A 17,920-nucleotide genomic window follows, 5' to 3' on the forward strand; every position below is an offset into this window, starting at 1 on the left:
TTTTTGTCATGCTGTTTCTGCGTTCAGAGCAGTGGAATTGTCCTCTAGCCTGAAGTAAATTCATAGGCATGTGATTTCCTGCCATTGCTGCTGCTGGTGCAAAAAAGGGCAAATTTTGCTCTGTTTGATCTAGTTGAATGGTCTGAAGGGTTCAAAGCACTTCAGAAGATTCTGTTCCTTGTTACTTTGCCAAGTATTAACCCCTTAGATTGCAGTTTTCCATGTCAGTTGTCTGCCTTGGTCTGGAGGTCAATTAATTTTCAATTGGTTCAACTGTTTCCGAGAATGAAAGAGCAAAGTTTTTTTTCCACGTAATCTTCCTATGTCACATAAACAAGTACCACAGAACAAGGCAACCTTTTTGTGCTTCAGAACAAGGATTTTGGCAGTAGTATATTATGAAAGTGTGTTTTACTATCTTTAGAAAAAAGCAATCAGCATGTAGTTTAATAATGAATGCAGTTGCCCATATGATATTAATTTGGCTCCTGTTTGAGTTGTGTTATGATTATGTCTGATAACATAAAGCAGATTTTCCACTGAAGCCTTCTCAAGAAAATGTTTTCTGGTAAGTGTTTGTTTCCCATGCTGAAAGTGCTTGTAGATGGGGTGAGGAGGAATAGAAATGTGAGTTTCTTGTTCTTCCATTATGATTTTTTTTTTTTTTTTTTTTTTTTTTTTTTTTTTTTGTGATGGAGAAGTGAGGAGAAGACAAGAATTCTCACAGCTGTCTCTGTGGTACAACTTTCCACTGTCTGACCGTGTCATCCTGCCATGCCATTCCCAAATTCCTGTTGCTGGGTGTTCCCATGGTCAATGTTCTTAGTTATTTCCTTATCCATTCTGTGAAATAAGCTTTGGGTTGCTTTTGCCTTAATACTTTCATGTTTCTTGGGTCTTCCTGAAGATACCCGCACAATCTTGATAAGATAAGACAGTTTTATTCACCATTTAATGGATAGTAGTGAGGGAAATGTTTTGGTGCCTATAAGATACTTGGGGGTTGGTTTGACAGACTGAAATTTTTACAGCGTTTTTGGCATTTAAAACACAAATCCATCAACTTCAGGTGAGTAGAGAGTGCAATGGAGAGACCTCAACATTTGCAGACATGTCTTCAGTTTCAGGTGTCCAGGGAATTAGATACATGATCAGATGTTGGTTGAACTGTCATGTCTTGTTTCAGAGAGTATTCTGTGACAGAAACAGGGATTTAATTTACTTCTTTGCAGTGGCGTTCAAATGATTTAAACAGGTCCCTAATTCAAAATGGGGAAAATGTCCTGTACAAGTAAGCATTCATGGACTCTGATTGACAATTAGATAGGCCACTCATTTTGAAGATTTGGGTTTGCATTAGTAGTGTTCTTGGTTAATTACTTGCATTTTTTTTTCTGTACAATATTTATTACAAAAGTACACTTAGTTTGAAAATTTAAGTGAGGAACTGTTTCCTTGTTAATCGTGTATGGCTTACTTCAGGCAGCTTGTATTCTTGTCAAAGACATAGTATGATTATGTCCTTAAAAATTATACAACTAACTGCAAAATTTATTGAAATATCTGAAATTAAAATTTCAGTCTTCCTTTTCTTGGATGTGAATACAAATGCTTGATTTTGGCATTGAAGGATTGAAATCAGTGTCTTTGGAGGAGAAAGCAGTCTGTGCAATCTGCCACCACATTGTTTTTCTCATGATATACTATTTTTTCTGCTGCTCTAAACATTAGTATCACTTACTGAAGCTGTTTCACTTGTTGGATAGACGATGGGAAGGTGGAGATCCAGGTGTATCCAATCAGAAGACACCAACCACTATCCTCTTAACACCAGAGAGAAAGTTTCATAGCTTTGGGTATGCAGCAAGAGATTTCTACCATGACTTGGATCCCACTGAATCAAAGCACTGGTTGTATTTTGAAAAGTTTAAGATGAAGCTACATACCACTGGTGTAAGTAATAACCAATTATCTTGGATAATTGTGCATTTTCTACTCAAATTATCTTTTTGTGGACAATACTAGATTTTTGCCTAAAGATTATCAACTAGATGTGAAGCAGCTCTATTTCTAAGTTTAGAGAGTAAGTAAAGTAAATTAAACCCTTCAGTTAACACTATGATTCATTTTGCTTCTCACTACATTTGACAAGTGTATTTTGTCAGCCTTCTTTCTATATCTTAGAAGTTCAATATCTGCTTTACTTAGATCTTTATGTCCTAATTTTCCTGAAGTTTATAGCTGTCTAGGGAATCTGCATGAGGTTGGTTTGTTCTATAAATTTACTTAGAAAGCAGAAATAGAATACAGGAGCCATACTGAACTCTAGTGCAGAGGAGCAAATTTACCCAGAGTTCTTTGTCAAAACTCAAAGCGCTAATCATGTTGTTAATTTGACATTATTCTTAATGATTATATTTTTGTCTTTAATCCATTCTAGAGTTTTGGGACTTGGCCAGTGCTTTCTGTATTGAGGTATTTTCTGGTTTCATGTGTTGGTGGGAAGCCAAAAATCTACACTTTTAACTCTTAACTTGGATTAAATATCTTGCATATGCATCTTTGAAATTAATTACAGATAAGTTTATTATAATTATTTAATATTTAGTCCATATTTCTCTCTCTGCCTTCAGTTATTTGTACACATGGGACATAAATGGTGTTTAAAATAAAAAGTCTAAAGTAAGCAGCAGATGTCATGCTCCAGGAAACTCAACTGATGAGTTAGATCTTCTTCAGAACAATTTTGTCACTTTTTCCTAAACAGGTGGATAATGAAGAATTCCCTTTCCTTAAGCAGTGGGAATTCATTTCATGTTTACCTTTTCCTTTTAATAACTTCCAGTTATTTTCTTTCATGTAGAATCTTACCATGGAGACAGACCTGACAGCTGCAAATGGCAAAAAAGTCAAAGCACTTGAGATATTTGCTTATGCTCTGCAATTCTTTAAGGAACAGGCATTAAAGGTAGGCTAATGCTTCCTTATCTAGATTTTATGTATTTATAGCTGGTATAAATGTGAGCTTAACACTTCTAACCTTGCCAAGCTCTGACCTCAGTATTATTTGATGTAAACAAAGCGAGGCAGCTGTAGAAACTCTAGGCAGTCTGCGGACTCTGGAGAGCTCACAATAGCCTGAAGTGATTTCCCCTTGTACAGGGGAAGCTTGATTCACTAACAGTAAGTGTATCACTGTGGTGTAGAGTTCTGAATATCTTCTTACTGGCTTAAATATTTTCTACTGCTTTTTTTAATGAAAAAACATTGATTTGAAAAGAGAATTTAAAACTGCAGGAACTGAAGCTCAGGAATTAAATTTGAGGCTGTGTCCTGTCCTCGTCCCCTACACTTCTGCTTCAGGGATGATGGACTCTGTGCTCGTGCAAGGTTCTGATAATAAAGAGTTGGCACTGTGAAACGCAGTAGGATGGGCACCTACTGATGTCTTCTGCCCCAACCTGACTTTGTCTTCACAGATTAAGCAAAGGGAAGTTGGATTTATTTTGTAATAGAAAGATTATTAAAAGCTCATTTATAATTTGGTAACTTTTATCTTACTGTAAGTCTGTACAAGGATGACCTGCTGAGATGTACAAGCTGGTTAACCTGCTGGAAATTATGCAATGATCTGTACAGGCCACTAGATTGCACTGAGATGTTCAGTATATTAGCCTGCATGAAATTCTGCAGCAGTGCAGATATATAGCCTTCATTACCCAAATCAACCCAGATACTTTTGCACAACACTCCTTTATTCTGTTTTACACAGTTAAACTGTAGCGTGTGTGCCAAAGAGCTGCAATTAGGCTATGGTATTCTGGCCCTGTGCTGACCTTTTGCAGGGGTGAATTTCATGTTGTTGTGCTGGGAGATAGAACTACGGAATCATTTAGGTTGGAGAAGTTTGAGATCATTGAGTCCAACTGTTAACCCAACACGGACAAGTCCACCACTAAATCATGTCTTTAAGTGCCACATTTACATGTCTTTTAAATGCTTTCAGGGATGGTGGCTCAACCACTTCCCTGGGCAGCCTGTTCCAATGCCTGACAAGCCTTTCAGTGAATAAATTTTTCCTAATATCTAGCCTAAACCTCCCCTGGCACCACTGGAATCTATTTCCTCTTCTATCACTTGTTACTTGGGAGAAGAGACCGACACCCACCTCACTACAGCCTCCTTTCAGGTAGTTGCAGAGAGCAACAAGGTCTCCCCTGATCCTCCTTTTCTCCAGGCTAAACACCCCCAGCTCCCTCAGCCTCTCCTCATAAGACCTGTTGCCCAGACCCTTCACCAGCTTCGTTGTCCTTCTCTGGACACGCTCCAGCACCTCCACGTCTTTATTGCAGTGAGGGGCCCAAAACTGAACCCAGTGTTTGAGGTGCAGCCTCCCCAGTGCCGGGTACAGGGGGACGATCACTGCCCTGGTCCTGCTGGCCACACTATTGCTGACACAAGCCAGGATGCCGTTAGCCTTCTTGGCCACCTGGGCACACTGCCAGCTCACATTCAGCCGGCTGTCGACCAACACCCCCAGGTCCTTTTCCTCCGGGCAGCTTTCCATCCCCCCTGCCCCAGGCCTGTAGCGCTGCGTGGGGTTGTTGTGCCCCAAGCGCAGGACCCGGCACTCAGCCTTGTTGAACCTCATACAACTGGCCTCGGCCCTTCGATCCAGCCTGTCCAGATCCCTCTGTAGAGCCTTCCTACCCTCCAGCAGATCAACACTCCCACCCATCTTGGTGTTGTCTGTGTTATTTGGTTGCCCTGATCCTGAATGCATGTTTATGCAGAAAATCTAATGAGCATGAGGGAGGACCAAAGAGTAAGACAGACATCTGTTAAGGGCTTAATTTGAAAATTCATACTGTATTCTGATAGACTGTCTCCTTTTATGTTGCCTTTTCCCCCCCCCTCCCTTTTTTTTTTTTTCCCCTACTGTGGTTGCTGTTGGTAGGGAAAATGCATTTTATTTTTCATTTCCTATTTGAAATGTTGCAGTACTCATTTCTTGTAATGTTATGCTTGGGCCACAAGACTGTTTTTCATATTGTCCTGTGAAATACATGTCCCCTGTAAACAGTTTTTGAGACTTTAAATCTCATATAAACAGTCAAATGTGAGTTAAGTACACACTGGCTTCAAATGAAGCACTATAATGTCAACATAAGCATAGTAGTTGCTGGATCAAATCAGAATATTCATCCAAGCAAGCATTGTTTAAAATAGCCTTGTTGTTAAAAACTAACCTACCTTTTTGAATGGGTTTAATTTATTCTCTGTGCGATCTCAGTCTATTCTTCATGGCTATGGAGAAATAATCCTACCATTACAACTCAAATTACTCATCTTGTCAAAGACTTATTTATCTAGATTTTGCGGTTGATTGTGGAGTCACAGACTTGAACCCATGCATAGTCTGGGGAAATTCTTAGTGAATATGAATGCTGTTGGGTACAATCCCATATATTTGCTGTGTTGCATGTACAGGGCTACATCCTTTCTTGATGTTAATAAATAAATCCCTGTGATTTGTGAGTGCATGCTGAAACTAATTAGACAAGCAATGTAAATGAACTGTTACTTTGGACTATAATCTGTCCGTTCCCAGTGCCGTGGGCAGTATAAAGGTATTACTTTTCTAGTGTGGATTTTTGAACTGCAGCATAGCTAAACAAACACAACACCTTGGCACAGCACATGCAGAAGCATTTTTTTTACATTCTAAAGGCCTGTTGTTCACCTTTCTGAACCTTTCTCTGTTTGGATGGAGGTTTAGATAGAACATATGGTAATGACATTTTACTTGGAACCTTTCCCAAAACATGTCAGTCTATCACCTAATTTGCAAATGCAATACAGACTTTCCTCTTTTTAAGGGGAAAAGGACAATAAAAGAACTAAGCTAGTCTTGAATGTTTGGTTAAAGCAAAATTTTCAAGGAGCAATCAGTCATTTTTTTAAAAGGGTTTAACTGTAACTTCCCCTTGTTAACTAAGTTATAAAAATTGGATTTAATGGTAAATGGTGTATAAAAAAGTCATAGAAAAATCCAGATTGTAGAACATAATGTTCATCAGTGATACATCAAATGTTTTTCTGGGTATTAATTAAAATGCAAGTGTGAATTCTTAAAGCTAAGAGTAAATCCCATACTCTGAATAAGAATCTACATAAACGTTCTCTAATATTCAGGAGTGCATGAGCTGCTTTTGGAAAAACTAACTTTCCTACTTCATGTTAAGCAACGAACTTTTCTATAGGCCTCCTCAATAAGATATCAACCTTAATCCCAGCTTTTGACACAGGAAAGCATTCTTGACAGGTTGGCAATGATTCTGATTTATAGCATAGATGTAACAGGAAAAAAATTGTAAAGAGAAAGTTACTGTTGCTAGAGGCAGCAGAAAATAATGTTTTCTTATTAAGTTGACACCCACAACTTTTGATTCACCTCTATTTTCTTTTTATTTAGGAGCTCAGTGACCAAGGAGGCTCAGACTTCGAAAACACTGAAGTAAGATGGGTCATTACAGTGCCTGCTATTTGGAAGCAGCCTGCAAAGCAGTTTATGAGACAAGCTGCCTACAAGGTAAGATTACAGGCTGAACGTAGAAATGCCCCTTTAAATCCCTAGTTGATAAGCTACATGATAAACTGTATTTGGGACAATTAGCTCTAGTATAAACTGTATAAAAATGGTCTAGAAAAGAGTCAGACTAGAAACATTAAATGAGGAGTTAACTCCACCAAGCAGTAGCTTTAACTCATACATATTCACATCTTAAATGCCTTTTTCTTTTTTATTTACTTTTATATATTGGTGTCCCTCACTGTAGACTGATATTTTAGTCATCTTGTACACTGTATTCCTGCTGAATTCAGTGTACATGGAATAGATGCAGTTTTGAGACCCAAGGGAAAGCTGATTTTAAAATACTGGACACAGTTTTGTTATTTTCTCTAGGTCATCACAGACTTTTAAAGTAAAAAAAAAAAAAAAAAAAAAAAAAACAAACAAACAAAAAAACGTAAAGAAAGAGGAGGGAAAGCAGCTTTTTTTCCAGTACCCATTTTCCCACAGTAGGAATGAAAGGATTGTGAACTGGATAGTCTGGATATAAAATTAAATTCAAATGTTGTTTTCACCAGTAAGAGGTTTTTCTGCATTTAACTCTTTCCCCTCAAACCTCCCTTAAACATGTGCACTTTCCATATGCATGCCCTTTATTTCAAATTCAGTTTGCGTCTAATACACGAGATGTACACATTCTTCTTTTCATCGGGATATTAATTTTATGTTTTGTTTTTTATTTTTGGTTGGAGACTTGCGTAACCCATTGGCAGCAGCTATGTGATGCACAGTTTGTAAAATATCTAGTAGTTCATGAATAATTTGCAGAGTGCTCCTGGGAAGTACCCAGATTTTTCTAACGCTGTTTCTAACTATCTCTAATGTTGAGCAACGTTTTTCTTAACAGTCTTTATTGTGGGATTGCTAATGCTAGTGCCAGAAGCAAAACACTCTTAAAGTTCTGATGGAAGGACACGGTTGTAGGTAAATCTGAAACACTAGAGACCCATTCATTATCTTTGTATATTGTTGTCTGCCTGCTGTCTGTGTGCATGTGTGCTCGTGGACTGGGAGCTGTGTAAGGATCAGGGCAGGGTAGGATAGATCTCTTGGCATTTCTCATTTGTGGTACAATGGAATGTTGTTAATTAGTGTCTGTGTCTGTGGTTGTGTCTGTGATTGTGTACTTTTATCGGCAAGCTTGGTAAGCAGTAAGGACTGAGGAGGCTTTCAACTTGGGGTGTGTGATCAATTGCAGGAGAACATAAGAGTTTAGGGAAATTGATGTTTACTTGACACATGGGTGATTTTATTTTTTTTGTTTTAAGTAATGGGGATGAAGAAAGAAGTGTAGAAAACTGAGAATTCTGCTTTGCCATTCAATCTTTCAGATACCTATTGCTGGATCCAACATGTTCCTCAAACGAGTATGTACAGGCAGATGAGAAGTTTCAGCTCTTGTTGCTAGGTGTTGGGCCATGCAAGCATCTTGAAAGTGAGATCTTGTTGTCATAAGAGTAATTGAGGCATAAAGTGTGAAAAGACAGTGATAGAAACTGCTACTGGAAACACACTGAAGTACAACCACTAGCCTAAGCTGAGAGTTAACTAGTGGGAAATGTTAATGAGCTGTGGAAATCTGCTTGAGTAATCTGTGGCAAGTGACATAGCTCTAACAGACCAAAAATACCAACGGCTTCAGTCATTGGTTCACAATGTAAAGCCCAGCCTTGCCAGAATGGTTAAGTAGTTGTCTAGGCAAAGCTAAATATTGCATGGAATCAGTAAAGTCAAGTAAGAAGTGTTGTAGGTCTGCTTCTGCACTCAACATCCGTCAGCTTTTGTACAGCCTACAATCTCAGTGCATTCCCGACATCCCCTCATCTCTGTCTTGCTTTAAACAAAACGCTGCTAACCTGGAACTCTTGGTCTGCCCAAGGGCTCCCGTGATGCCCCCTTCCAGCTGCTGTGCTGCTTTCTCATTTGAATGAGTAATCTGGGTGTTCCCTGCAGCTCGCAGTGCTTCCTCTCTCTTTCCATCCAGCCTATCAAAATTCTGCTAATTCTGTCCGCATGACAGCTTTTCCTGTCTGCACATACTGCTGAGCTTTCATCAAAGCTGCCATGGATTTTGTACTGTGGTTATTGCAACATCACTTCCTTGGCTTTGGCAACTGTAATTTGGCCTGTTTTGTGTATCTTCAGAATATTGCTGCTAAAGGGTTTTGTAGCCTTGCGTTTGACAGGGAACCTGCATTTGACTCCTCTGTCTGTGTCATCTTTGACATGAGCTGGATGTCCTGGACATAAACATCTGTAATGCTAACTCATTTTCCTCCTCTGAAATCCTCTCTAAAATGCTGGTTTTATCATGCCTACAAAAACTTGACTGTGATTAACTTACTGATACGTGAAAACTGCTCCTCATTGCTTCTTGCTGTTACTCTGCCTGCCCCATCTGTATTCATCTATTCTGCTTTTTGTATCCTTAACTCTTTTTATACTTGAGTTGTTACTTCTTTGAAGCAGGTACTTGTTTATTATTTGTCTTGCTCTCTGGGGTCTCCTGAGGGACTAAGTCTGGTAGGCTGTAGAGCGCTGCATGTCTACAGCCTCACTTTGCTAAATAAAAATCGCTTTGTTCACACATTCTTCTTCCTGTCCCTCTTGCTTAATTCCTACGTGCCCAGAGGTAGTTCTAAAGCTGTGGGACACTTGTTGAGGTCTGGTCACATGTAGAGAGAGCTCTGTGGCAAGAGCATAGTGTTGTTTGTGTAGGACCCACTCCGGTTTATGTTTATTTTCCAAAAACATGTCTGCTAGGATTAGTGTACATTGCATCTGTGTTTGTTACATCCTGAATAATGACTCTTGGGATGTGTTAGTCAGGTTTGCCATTGTCCCCACCAGTAAAATACAAGACATCATAAATAGCATTAACTTTTCTTGTTTCTGTGTCCTAGTTCTGTTTCAAATTCTTTGCTTTGGTGTAGTTCTGTCAGGATTGCTGTTTTTACCAGTATTAGAAGGAATCCCATTCTCATGAAGAACTTGTATTGTGAGTAACAAATTCAGATTGCTGATATATTTTTCTTATTTTGGACACCTTGGCAGCATGGTCCGGTTGGACAACATGTGGGAGGACTCCATCCTGCTCGTAGGTGGGACCTGCCCTTGTTGTTGCCCTTGTAGAAGCAGCCAAATGTTACTACCTTCACTGGGCTTGAGGTTTAGACCCAACATGACTCCATCTAAGCCATCTTTTCAAGCCATTTCCTGTTCCTGAACATGTCCTGGCACTTACAGCCTCACCAGAATGGCTTTTGAACATGGACACAAAACTAGGATCTGTGTCTGAGGTCCTACTGACACAAGAAAATTAAGTGTCTTGTATTACTGATGGGGAAAAAAAAAAAAAAGTCTGTCCACTAATGGAAATATGAAACTCTAAAAGTATTCAAGACCATTTGTGTAGAAATCCATTGAATCTAGATAGGTGTGAATAGTTGGTTCAGTTTTAACAACACTTTGCTGTCTTAATATATTACTGTGAGCAGCACTTTTAATCTCTCATCCAAAGGAAATTCAATCACTGTAGATTAGAGGAGCAGAGGATCCAATATTCTTGGCAGAGTGTATCTTTTTCATAAAAGCATTCTTCCAGCTCATCTTTCAATACACGTTCTTTGGGCACTGTAAGTGCAGAGCAGAATCTACATGCTGGAATTCCTTGAACATTCCAATAGGAATATGGTTTTAAGGAATAGTTTGGAATGTAACAGGGTATGTGAATGCAGAAGCTATAAAATAAGAAAGTAAAACATGGCATACCAAATGCGCTCAGGGCAGAGCAAAGAAAAGTGGGAGGATAGTGGGAGGATAAACTTGACCAAAATATTCTGTGGGTTTACAAATATCAGTCAGCTGGTCTACTCAGATATTTAGGGTTCTTTTTAGTATGAACTGTTGATTTTGAAATGGAGTTCTAGAGCTCTGAAGTAGATTTATTTTTCAATTACAAATAGCAAATAAAATCATTTGCATGGTAAGCTTGTATAAATAAACAGAGAGTCAGTCTAGGCCCAGTGAGCATGGAATTCCAGAGGCTTTCTTTAACCAGCTCTTATGCTGAATATTTATTAATGTTTTCACATCAGTTTTGTCATGGAATGTGCATGATGAGAACTATTTAACATGTTGTGTTCCAAGTTTACCATACATTACATTGATCAGTAGTAGCCTACTCTGTAGAAATGTTCAGAGAAAAGTAAACAAATTTGGTGGAAAAATTAATGTGATGGCACATAAAATTCCTTGCTAATAAAAACATGACGTGAAATATGTTTGATTTTGGAAAAGATGACTAGAGACTTAACCAGATCGATATCTGTAAAGCTGAGCTACACTTATTCCTTCGTAGGTATTTCTTTGGTATGTAAAATACAAACAACTGAAATTTATTAGTCTAGGCACAGTGTAACAGATCTCTGCTATAAACTACATAAAAAGGCAATGATGTTCAGGCATAAGCAGCACTGAGAAGCTGGTGATTTCTTTGAAACAGTTCTTGTTAGTGGAGGCAAACAAGGCAGAAGTGTGTTAATACATCAACCATCCTGATCATTTGTCGCTTCTGGGGTTCTCTTGAGTCCGTGCTTTCACTTCTGTGATATTAAGATCTTTTTAATCATAAGGATTAAAATGTTTATTAAGTGTTAGGGAGGATTCTGCATCTTGTAACTGTGTGTAATTAGGAAAGGATAACTAATTGAGGATTGAGGATTACAGAGTGGGAACTCAGCACAGTGGGAAATGTGTATTAATTGATCTCGGTTTACACATTTTAATTACTCAGCCAGGTTCACATAAAAGCGAAGACAGTTGACAAAGCCATCTGCTAATCCAGCTCTGTACATTTCTGCTTGTCCACTTGTGTAGCACAAGTTGGAATATCGGGAGGTTTTACTTTTATTTTGCTAAGCAAGTAAAATAGGAGGTTTTTGTAGCATTCTGGGTGAGAGTAGGTAGATGGATCTGTGCCTGTCTTATAAAGCTCTGGAACATGTCTCTCAGGATCTTAGAAATTACCTGAAAGCACTCTGGAACCAACCGAAATAGCCAAAAATTAGAATTTTCTGTCTGCTTGGCAGAAGGACTGTGCTAGATTGTTTTTTCCAGCCAAAAGAAGAAAATGAGAGTCTGAAAGACTTTAAACTACAGTCAGGAGGAGTGGGGGGAGTGTTAGAAGTCCACAGATAAATATAAATCAGTGTGGACAAGGTCTACAACTAGTCGGTGGGATTGTTTGTAGTAAGTTCTTAGAAAGGACAATGAAGGAGGATAATAGATCGGTCTAAAAGACATATTAGATTCCAGTATTCAATTACAAAGACAAAGAAATACAAGCTGAAAGTGGAACTATAGTGAAAAATATTAAGGCAAATTCAGAAAGACCAAGTTACAAAATAAGATGCCACTAGCAGAAAATATCAAGCATGTAGTTTTCGTGGTGAAACTGCTCTCAGTTAGGGCCATTTGTGTGTCTCTTAAAATCAGCCTGAGCCATAAGGATCTCAATGAGAATATTTTGAAACAAAGGGAGGGGGAGAACCTGAGTTACTAGGAGGATGCTTAAATAGAAAGACAGTCAGGCTCTGCTATTGTGGTAACTGGTGCATGCCCATGGTACAAAAAGCATTTCTAGAATAATAATACATGAAAAATTGAAAAGCTTATGAGAATTTAATGGCTTCATTTTTCTAATGCACACTACTCATAAAACTTGCAGCTAATGTTCTCCTGCACCTCGGGGAATATAATGTAATGCAGCAAAAAATTCTTGGTAATGCTACTTGGAGCTAAGCTTTCATTTACTGCACAAATGTGATCTGTGGCAAGTCACTTGGGAGTGAGCTGCAGCAACAACACCCTAGTGGAAATATGGACTCAATGCCACTGTGGTCCCATTTAGCATCAACCTGTCAACAAATGTAACCTCTTCCTTAGCGTGTTATCATTCAGCAATATGTGAGTCAGCTTTAGTAATGCTAATTTGGATTTACTTGTGGTCCCAATACCTGTGAAAGTTTTGGAGGACTGAAAGGTCAACAAAACAAGCAATTTGAAGATTTTGTGTAGTCTGTTGTGCAAAGAAAAAGTTGGTGATTTCAGAGTATTATGGTTGTTCCTTACCTTGTAAGGGATCCAAGATGATTCCCCTTAGAAGATTGTGTCTACATATCTGGGGTTACTTCTGAGACTAAAATGTGATAAACTAGATATGATGTCCTAAGTAACGTCTGTTGAAATTATTGGTATTCTTTTCTGTCTCACAAATACAAGAAATCCTTTTCTCTCTCATGATGACCCAGAAAGCTTGTGCCTTACCTGTGTGTAGCAAGAAATTATCTTTCTTTCTTATCAATGGTTCACAAAAGCTTTTGGAAAAATAAGAGCAGGTAAACTGCAGAATCTTTTCCATGCATTGTAAACAAAAGTGGTTTGAGTGCTGCTTCATGATTGGCAGCCAGTGGTTGTAACTCAGTTATTTCCTTCCTTAAGTTCCACTTTCCTTCCTCAAGGCCTGCTCACCAGCACACGCTATTTATCAAACACATATAAATTATATATATGTTTATTTTCCGAGTTAAGTAAAGGTGGCCCGTTCACCTGGGTCCAAATTGGTAAAAATTTAGTCAAGTCCAATTATTAGTGTCAATTTTGGTTTTAAAGACGCGTCATAAAAAGAACAAGTTCCCACCTACTATGTTGGAATTCCAGTACTCTGATCATTTTCCCACCTGATCTAACACCCCAACGATCCTTCCATGTCAGCTCTTCCCATCATTTTATTTTATTTTTTGAAAGTAATACAGTGCACAGATATTACAACTACAATGTGATGATACAATTAAACATTTTCTACAGTTCTTACTTTACTACTAAACATTTGAATAATGTCAACAGAAGAAAACAATGCACGATTAGATAATCGACGTGCAACTTTATCTTGCTGAGAACTAGAGAGTCCCAATTCCTTTAACAAGTTGTAATTACCCTGGTACCACTTGCCACGCGCCCCCAAGGGAAAGCCCATAAATTTAATAGTTGTTGCATTAGTCAATTCCTGAATCTGATCTTCCAAATGTTGATATTTCTTAATTTTCTCTTTTGCCGCATCTTCTAGGGATGTTTCTTTACTTTCGTATCTAATGGTTACATCTACTACTATTGCCATCTCTTCTCTTACAAATACCAAATCGGGTTTGAATAATTCTTTTTTCTCGTCTCAAATCAATGGTTCTTGGAATGCTATCCATTCCTTTTTCTTTGCCTCCTCAATTAATAATTCACAAATTTGGTTATGTCTTTTTATTCTCGCATCTTGCACCGCTGGGCAGTATCCGATAATATGCGAACAGCTCTCAATTTCCGCTCCACAGTGACGACACGATCTTACATGTGTCTCTTGCCTACCCCTCGCTAAGAATTCTCTTGTGGGGTAGACGTTGGCCCGTAGTTGTAAAGCGGTGACGATCTTTCTCTGAGGAATGCCCCTGTATCTTTCTAACCAGCTGTTACTGATCTTATCCCTCTCAAAGTTGGTAATCCCACGGCTCTGGGAAGCTAATTTGGTCCACTTTATAAATTCTTGCTTACGCCAATCACTAGGTTTTGGAAATATGGTCTTAGGAGCGGGCCTTTCCCATTCCGAATATTGATCTACCCCACCCAACACTTCCGTGGTCACTATGACCGAACTCGGGTCCCATATAGATGGAATCTTTTCCTTATTTCCTCCTGCCGCTAACCATAATTTCTCATACTCTTTCTCTATACCCTCTTTACTTAAAATTTCCCTGATCACCTTATCCGAAGACTCCGCAATTCTGTGCAGTCTTCGAGCCTGCACACTGGGAATTAACCCCGATAGCCTGGTGAGTCCCAGACCGCCATCCCTTGTGCTGGAATATAGGATGGCGTCACAGGTACTAGATGGCAAGTGTACCCACTCTTTGACAGCAGTTCTAATTGTCAAATTTAACGTTTCAAGGTACGAGACTTTTACATCAGACTGGTCTGCCAAGTAGATCATGCGCGGAATGGTATACACTTTCAAGATGTCTACTTTCTGCATAGGTTTTAAAAGAGCCCGATCAATCCTATGTAGCCAATCTTTAGTTTTGGCCAGCAGTTCCGGTTTGGATATACCAACCCACGGGTCAATTTTCAAACCCAGATATTTGTCCGAACTGCCTGGCTCAATCATATTGAGGGGAGTGCCTTTAGTGGTCCATGCAGGACAATCATTGATGGTATACGAGTCTTTAGTCGGCTGTATATAAAAGCCGTGGCACTTCTCTCCCTGTGTTTTCAGACCCGTCAAATCACAAAAAACCTCAACAATTTCAATATTTCTCCGCATTCCTTCCCAGGACCCACTTAGCAATACCAGATTGTCCGCAAAAGCCATAGATGTTATACTCATCAAATAATGTTGGTACCCGCTCCCCTCCTTCTCTAATACACACAGTAGAGGATCCACAGATAAGTTAAACAGTATAGGAGACATTGGATCACCCTGTTTCACACCAATCCGAATCCCAATGGGATCCGACTGTTAAGACTTCATGTCAATATGAGTATTGCTATACTTGTTAGAAATTAAAGAAATTATGTGGTTGTCCACACCCTTTTGTTTTAACACTTCAATAATATGATTATGGCTCACCGTGTTGAAGGCCTTTGCTATATTGACGAACACCACACCCAGAGGATGCTTCTCCCTCTTCACGTTCCGAATCAGAAGTTGCAGCAACTTTAGATTCTCCGCACAGCCAGCAGATCTTATAAATCCCCTTTGCCACGGACTGATCGGGCACGCCTTGGTCAGCCTCACTGTGATGATCCTTGAGAATGATCTCAGGACCGTCGACCCGATAGTAATGGAGCGCCAGTTGTTAATATGCTTCTGGCGCTCTGGCAGGGCTGATTTAGATATTAAAACGGTCCGACATTCTTTCACCATGTCCGGGATGGTACCAGTCAGCAACCACAGATTGTACAGTTCCGCCAGCATGGTACAGTGGGGGTCAATAGCCATGAGACCCCTCAAACTAAGACCATCTGGCCCTGGTGCTGAGTTCTTGCTCATCTCCTTGATGTTTTTCGAGATTTCTTTCGACGTAATCATGGCTTCGAATGCCAAGTTGTCTGCGTGACCCAGGGTCTTGAAACCTCCGAGGCCCTTGAAAGTTCCCGGCGATTCCCATCTTGACTTGAACACACGGTGCACCTCGTTAAGCGGCAGGCCACACTTCAGGGACTCTACATCATCCAGGATTATACCGGCTAGTTTCCCCCTGTCCAGGTGGAACAGCCGCTGGAACCGTAGAAACTCCCCTCTCTTCCTGGCCCTCTTCTTCATCCACTCCTTCGGTGGTTCCGAAGAGTGTGCCGTGCGGGCCGTCTGGAGTTTCCGCCCTTGACTCGCTTCCAACTCGGAGGACGTCCTGAACAGGCATGCGTAGCAGTCCTCAACCGCACCACCAACCGTCGTTGGCAGATCTTCTCCGCCTTCGATCACCTTCTCAAATGTCGCATGAAGAATGCGCAGTTTTCCAGCTGTTATCCATTTTGAAATAGTCTTTCGATAATGGGACCTCAGCCCCCCACCTCTTTTCCGGGGTCCAATGCTCACCAGATGTTCCCCTTCTCTCAGATGTTTCTTCCACTCTTGATCTTCTTCCCTCTTCTTAGCCGGACTCTTATTCAGAATCCTTCTTTTGTCACTTATCTGCTTCGCTGTCTTGAAGGGAAATTCCTCCGTGATCAGCTTATTGATGTTTCTATTTCCTTCATACTGCTTCTCCAACTTACGCAAGATCTCAACTTCCTCTTCCGTCCAACACTTTCAGTGTACCCCTCTCGCGGAAGTCTCTTGAGGGTGTGCGGCCATGATTCGCTCCAGATTTCTAGTGACTGGTTGGGCCAAATGCTTATGTTGTCCCAGGCCGATTTTTGTTTCAAATGTCCATCCGCACTCCTCACACGCCAACCCTTCTTTTGGGGTTGCCTCTATGGCTCCCTTGCATTTGGGAACGTGGCAAGCAATACTATGATGTTTCTCATTCGTTCTTCCACACAACGCACACTGAAACAAGATCTTTCTCCTCCCATGCACTCTCCTTAGATGTTCAACCAGTCCCGACACTTTTCCTATCTTGGTTCCACAACATGGACAAGGTATATTTTTGTCCGGAAACTTCACCACAGGTGTACCTTCTGGTGAAGGTTCTCCCCCTGAAGCCAGGATAGGTGATGATGGCAATGGGGAGAGTTGAGCCACAGTCCCTGGGGGTGAGAGCTCCCCCTCCCCTTCTGACTCACTCTCCCAAAGGAGGGGGCCGATGTCCTTGCCCTGCAGTTCAGAAGGGGAAGGTTCCTCATACACCTCTGGCAACATGGCTGAACTCTCAATCACGGTGGATAGATCTCCCCCCTCCAGTCCTCCTACACCTGAGTTAACAAACTCCAATCTTTTAAAATTTATCCCAATGTCCACCAATTTAGTGTGGTCTCTGACGGTACAAGGGACCACATCGTCACGCAAGTCCAAAAGACTTGTTTGCATGCCCACAGACACGAAGGCTATCCGCACTGATGGACACATTTTGCCAATTCCAGGTAAGGGTAAAATTTAAGCCAGACAGCACTCCCTTACGAGCTGTCAGACTGCGTCCAACATAGGCCCGTGGGCCAGGCTCTGGGTAGTCAATTTAGACTCTGAAATTTTGTATCACCAATTTAATATTTAATGCTATCAAGTGGTCGGTGAAGTCACTTGATAGGGAGGAAGTAACCATATCTTATCACACTGGGGCAGAGGCCACTTCAGTTACCCAGAAGGGTATCCGGCGGGACCACGGGGAGGCGTGACCTCTGCAGCTGAGCCCAGTTAGTAACTATGATCCCGTCTTAAGAGAGTCATAGTTACTCCGATTGGAAATAATAATTTCCAATCCACTCTGCCCACATATCTGCTCTTGTATTCACCCATCTCACTGTTATAACCTGGGAGTGTTGTTTCTCTGCAAACTATCTTCCTTAGAAAAGTGAAGTATAATTGAAAGTGGACATTTTGGGATTTAAGATGGCAACTTGAATAATCCTCTCATCATGCCATAAAGAGAAAGTAGTACTTCTATATCTCTGTTTCTGTCTGGAAAGCAGCCACTTCTAGAAACTCAGTTTCAGCGGGCATTTTCTAAAGGCAGTGGAGAACAGACACCCCTACTTACGGGTATGTAAGCCCTCATTAAGTCTTAAAAAGGACAGCAGAATCTT

General features: G+C 40.4%; 1 protein-coding gene across 1 annotated transcript in view; it reads left to right on the forward strand.

Moving 5' to 3' along the window:
• Window positions 1-17,920, forward strand: part of HSPA12A (heat shock protein family A (Hsp70) member 12A) — a 63,175-nt gene that overhangs the window by 21,916 nt on the left and 23,339 nt on the right. The window contains exons 4-6 of the mRNA XM_042790681.1: window positions 1,767-1,953; window positions 2,864-2,968; window positions 6,476-6,592. Of these exons, the coding sequence (XP_042646615.1) occupies window positions 1,767-1,953; window positions 2,864-2,968; window positions 6,476-6,592 (409 nt within the window). The remainder of the gene's footprint in view (window positions 1-1,766; window positions 1,954-2,863; window positions 2,969-6,475; window positions 6,593-17,920) is intronic.

Source organism: Tyto alba, unplaced genomic scaffold (genome assembly GCF_018691265.1).
Source record: "Tyto alba isolate M040663 unplaced genomic scaffold, T.alba_DEE_v4.0 Super-Scaffold_1, whole genome shotgun sequence".
Lineage (NCBI taxonomy): Eukaryota > Metazoa > Chordata > Aves > Strigiformes > Tytonidae > Tyto > Tyto alba.